At 59.5% G+C, this 5515-nt stretch overlaps 1 protein-coding gene across 1 annotated transcript in view; it reads right to left on the bottom strand.

Annotated features, from left to right (window-relative positions):
- Positions 1 to 5404: 5404 nt before the first annotated feature.
- LOC113407969 (beta-2-microglobulin-like) overlaps positions 5405 to 5515 on the bottom strand; it is a gene marked incomplete at its 5' end in the record, with an annotated part of 3501 nt that continues 3390 nt past the window's right edge. Inside the window, one exon of the mRNA XM_029913356.1 lies at positions 5405 to 5409. Within this exon, the coding sequence (XP_029769216.1) occupies positions 5405 to 5409 (5 nt within the window). The remainder of the gene's footprint in view (positions 5410 to 5515) is intronic.

Here is a 5515-nt window from a genome sequence, read left to right as displayed (position 1 = left end):
GGTAAACTCTCCAGAGATTCACTGCCCAGCTGTCCTGCTCTGCAGACTCAGCTACCCCGTCTTCCCTCTGAACCTGAGTCACCGACTGGTCACTCACCGAATCAGCCTGGAGACCTTCCTGTCCCAACAACCTTGTCTCCCCAACAAGCTGGCCAAACACAGTCACTTGGTCATAGGGCTGTTAAAATTCCTTAACAGCTTTTACTCCATCTGAGACCTTCTCTAAGCTACCCACACTGGATCTTTCACAAGGAAAGTCAGTGGCTCCATTCACCACAGAAAATTTCTGGCTGTTAGGAACTGAAACTTCCGGGGTGAGAGCAGTCGGGTTTATTAGCTGTCTGGGACACGGCACAGAACGGCTTGGTTGGCAAACAGAGAACACAACGTTACAGCAGGGTCCAGCTTGCTCAGCCCAGCGCACTCTGACGAGAGTCTCCATCTTCCAGCAGCCCACACTTAACAACCCTGCCTGGCCCCTCCTCAATCCTTTGCTCCCCAGCTCATCCAGCCGTCCGTCCGTCTTCCTGCAGCTGCCTCCCTCTGGGCAGAATCGAACTCTTTAGTAACTAATATCTAAAGGTTTATTAATAGAGAAAAGAAGACAAGCCGTAAACATGGTTACTAGCTCATATGCATACAATAATGGCAATGTTCTTGGATCAGGTCTGTAGCAGTGATGAAATAGACGGCTGGCTTGTAAAGTCTCATAGCCAATTTCCAAAAGATTGGATGGTCCTCAGTCCATAGTTCAAATGATCCTTGTAGCTGTAAATCCAGTCCAGAGAATCAGAGCAGGAAATGAAGACAAATTGGAGATGTCTCAGGGGTCTTTGATAGCCTCTGCCATGTGCTGGGAATTTTACTGTCCCAAACAAAGCCCACAGGCACAGTGTGTGGAAAATTACTGGCCCAAGATGGAGTCCAGGGTCACATGACCTTACACGCCTTGCTGACTCACAGCGGCAGCCATTACCCGGATTCTGGCTGGGGAGTCCACAGGAAGGCTCACCTGGCGGGACCAGCTCCCTCTATGGTTAGGGGAGTGTCCTTTAATGGGCCATCGAACTCGAATAGTCCATTCACATTGTGCTGGCTAGACTGGATGTAAAGTGCCTGGGCGGTGTTACCCCAGGAACAAAGACAATGGCTAAGGGCTTGTCTACACGTACATTTTATAGCGCTCTAACTTGCTGGCTCAGTGGCAGGGGCGACTCTAGCTTTTCTGCCGCCCCAAGCACGGCTGTCAGGCGGCTTTCAGCGGCACACCTGCGGGAGGTCTGCCGGTCCAGCGGCTTCGACGTACCCGCTGCCGAATTGCTGGCAAAGCCGCGGGACCACGGACCTCCCACAGGCATGCTGCCGAAGGCTGCCTGACTGCCGCCCTCGCAGGGACCGGCAGGCTGCCCCCCACGGCTTACCGCCCCAGGCATGCGCTTGGGGCGCTGGTGCCTGGAGTCGCCGCTGCTCAGGGGCTGAAAAATCACCCCCCTGAGCACAGCAAGTCTGTGCGCTTTAAAGCGCTAGTGTAGACAGGCTCCCGGCGCTTGGAGCGACTCCCCTCGTGGAGGTGGATTACCAGGAGCGCTGGGAGAGCTCTCTCCCAGCGCACAACCCCACTCGCACACTCGCACTCGCACATCAAAGCGCTGTCGTGGGAGCGCTCAGGTGGCAGCGCTTTGAACTCTCTAGTGTAGCCGTAGCCTGAGTCGACACTTAGCAGCTTAAAGCGCCTTAAAGGGACGGTGTGGTCGCGCTCTCTGGTGGTTTGTCTGAGTGGGTCTGGTCTGAGGTGAACACACTGACACACAACGCAGAGCACACAAAGGAGCCTCAGGCCCAGTTCCCTAAAGTTGTGTAAAAGGTCACAAAGAGGCTTCCCCTATCTGGAACAACCTCATACTGGGCCAGTGAATGTGTGTGTGTGGGGGGGGGTGGTACACATATAAGCAGGATATCCATACTTAGCAATTCGCAACTTTTCCAGTGACACCGGACATGACGTACTTGGTACAAGTTCTCTTGCAGTTGTAGCACAGTGGCCACACCAATGCTATACACAGTCACAGGTCAATCACACAGCATCACAAGGGGGCAGTTTGTTCTCTCCTCTCCGAGCAGTTTGCAGCTGGCTCTCTCTCTCCCCAGCACCGGCCGTGGCGTGAGTGCAGGACGGTCAAAAAATGGCCATGTCTCCACCCAGAAGCGGGCCACCTGGAGGGAGGAACAGAACGGGAATGAGGCCCCTGCCTGGGACCCTGCGAATACACCAGGCTCAGTCCCCGGGAGCTAAACTCCCCACGCTGCCCAGGCCCTGCCATCCACAGAACAGACCCTGCCCCGAGAGGGGGAGAAACCACCCCCTGACCTCACCCAGGTGGGTGCTGGGTTCTGGGGGGCCCCAGAGCTCACTGTCTGCCCCGGGAATCCTGGGACATACCGAGCTCAGACCTGGCTGTAACTGCTCCAGGCTGGGTATCGGGGAAACAGCCCCCCCTGCCTCTGAGCTGTTCGTTAGCTCTTCCCTCCCCAGGCCAGAGAACCAGGCTGCCAGCGTGGTCAGGTACTGTCCACCCTGGGCGCTGATGGGGAGGGAGTGTGGAGAGCGGAGATATGTCCCACGCTGGCTGGTAAAGGGGAGAGTTTAACGTGTCTCTCCAGGGAACTGACTCAGGCGTCGCTGGGAAAGGGGGCGGGTGGGGACAGACAGGGCTGATCTCACACGAGACGCCCATGTCCCGGTTCTAGTATAAAATCCCACGCACCGAACGAGGACTGGGCCAGGCATCTCCATGGGCTTGTAATGTGCTTGTAACGGCCGAGCCCAGGGGGACCTGCTGTCAGGTGACGCTAGCTCCTCGACCCACTGTGAGGAGGGGATCACCAGCTGGCTCTTAAATGCTGGGGAATCCTTCCCTCCTTGGGGTAAAGGGGCGACCTCCCTGCCCTATCGCCTGCCCCAGGCTGCTGTGGGCGATGCTGCACACGCTGTATTTACGGCTCTACAAGGGTTTTCATTCTACACCTTTGCTAAAGTTCCTGTGAGGTTTGGCCCCCGAGGTGACTCGTGTAACGTCTGGGCAGGATCCCGGCAGCCGTTTGAGCCAGGGAGGAATGAAACCGAACAAACAAATCTCCGGCCCTGGTGTGAAAAGCTCCCAGCCCCACTGACCGGCGCAGGGCTGCCGCTGAAGGTGCTGACAATCTCCCCGCGCTCCGCGTTGAGCTGCGCACAGGCTAGGAGCTGTGTGTATGGGGGGGGGGGGCAGGAGCTCACAGGGACAGCTTGGTGGTGTATTGGCAGGGAGATGCGTGTGCCATTTGCAGTGTGTCCGTATCTGGCCGGGCACATCTACACAGCGGCCGGGAGGGGTCATTCCCAGCGGGGACAGACAGACACACTGGTGCTAAAAATAGCCGCGTGGCCGCGGGAGCTCAGGCTAGTCACCGGAGTACAGCCCTGCCTGGCCCCTGGGGGCGCACTCGGCGCTAGCCTGGCCCCCCACCCCCCCGCTGTGGCCACACGGCTATTGTCAGGCGGTAGCTGGAGCAGATTGAGTGCATGTCTGTTGAACCGGGCTGAGCATGGCACGTCCCAGCGGCTGGGCACACCCCTTCCAGGCCCCAGGAGCTCCCCTGCGAGGTGCCGAGTCTGTCACCGCCCCTGGAAACGTGTTGTGGGAGCATCAGGGGACGGCTCAGAGCCGCCCCAGAACCTGGCGCTTCCTGGCTTTGTAGGGTTCATGCTGGGAGGGGGGGTGGGGGAATCACACAGGACCAGCCTTCCTATCTCTTAAACAGATTGTAGACTAGGCTGATCTTCATAACCTGAGCCCAGGAGGTTGGGGCCAGGTGACACCTTCTGCCAGGGAAGCTGGGCAAAGGGGGAGGAGGAGTTGGGGGTGGGGTGTGGCTGCGGAAGGCAGGAAAAAGGGGTTTCAGTTTGGAGCTGGCTGGAGAGGGGGCGGGGGAGAGGCCAGAACCTGGGTCTGGGCTCCCCACCCCCCAAAATGGACCTGACTGAGGGGTCCTGTTCGCTGTACCTACAAGCTCTGTTTTAGACCGTGTTCCTGTCATCTAACGAACCTCTGTTTTACTGGCTGGCTGAGAGTCACATCTGACTGCGAAGTGGGGGTGCAGGTCTCATGGAGTATGGGGGGGACACAAGGCCCTGCACCCCCGACTTCCTGCGATTCACCATGACTCTCAGCCAGCCAGTAAAGCACAAGGTTTATTTAGACGACAGGAACACAGTCAAAGACAGGTCTTGCAGGCACAGACAACAGGACCCCCTCAGTTAGGTCCATCCTGGGGTCCCAGGGGCACCACAGGCCCATTGGGGGGGGGGGCAGAGCCCCGTCTGGGCTCCCTCCATTACCAGCCAGCTCCTGAAACTCTCCCTCTCCCCAGCGTCTCCTCCCCCAGCCTTTGTCCAGTTTCCCGGGCAAAGGTGTCACCTGGCCTCCAACCTTCCTGGGTTCTCATGTTACATGCTCAGGTATTCTCCCTCAAGGCCAGTCTCTCATCCCCCAATGCAGACTATCCTAGCCACACTCCCCTGCCTTCCCAGCCAACACTCCCCACTCAGCACTCAAAGACCACATTAAGAACAGTCCCAGTTCGTCACAGCAAGACCCTCTGGCTGCCCCAGGACCCCGCCTGGGCGGACTCGCTGTGGGAAGCGCACGGAGGGGCATATGCTGAATGCTCCCAGGTCAGACCCAGGAGGTGAAGCCGTGTGAGCTTCTTGCCCTGGAGACATTCTGCTCCGAGGGAGAGGAGGCTCCCCAAAGTCCTGACTGGCTTTGTGGGGAGCAGTTCCAGAGCATCGCCCAGGGACTCCGTGACACCCACTGCACCCCATATCCCGCAGAACCCCCTTCCCCTCCCCCTGCATCCTGTGTCCCCTATGCCCCACATCTCCTTGTCTCCCCATGACACCCCAATACACACATGCCCCTGCAGCCCTGCACCCCACAGCCTCCTGCTGCCCTGATCTGCCACCCCCCACAGCCCCTTTCCCCCGGTCCCTGCCCCGCTCACCCGCCGCCACGCCGGGGATTGTGATGTGTGTCTGCTTCATGCCCCTCGCGCCTTGGAACGTGCAGCTGAAAGTGTCTTCTTCGCGCGGGGTCTGGATGGTGAGGACCGACGTGAGCCGCCGCCTGCCCAGCCCGAGGTCGCGCCGCCACGTCACCATGTGGTGCTGCTCCGGCTTCAGTACGAGCAGATTCAGCTCCCCGGGCTGCCCAGGCCCCAGCTCCTTCCCCTGGCGCTTGCTCGTCCAGGTCAGGCTGTCTGTGTCGCGGAGCCTCCCCTCCACCTCGCAGAGCAGCGCTGTCATGCTGCCCTCCGGCCAACACTCCCAGACACGGATCGGGGACACTGCGGGGAGATGAGAGCGTCAGGCTGGGTGGGGGCAGCTGTGGGGCTGGGGGAGAGGGACGGTGTGGGGGAGGGGAGGTCGTGGGGGGTGGGGGCGGCTGAGTCGGAGGGAGAAGGTCGCGGGGGGGGG

This window comes from Terrapene carolina, unplaced genomic scaffold (assembly GCF_002925995.2).
Source record: "Terrapene carolina triunguis isolate 2854851 unplaced genomic scaffold, T_m_triunguis-2.0 Scaffold606, whole genome shotgun sequence".
NCBI lineage: Eukaryota > Metazoa > Chordata > Testudines > Emydidae > Terrapene > Terrapene triunguis.
This window is presented reverse-complemented; position numbering and strand designations above follow the sequence as displayed.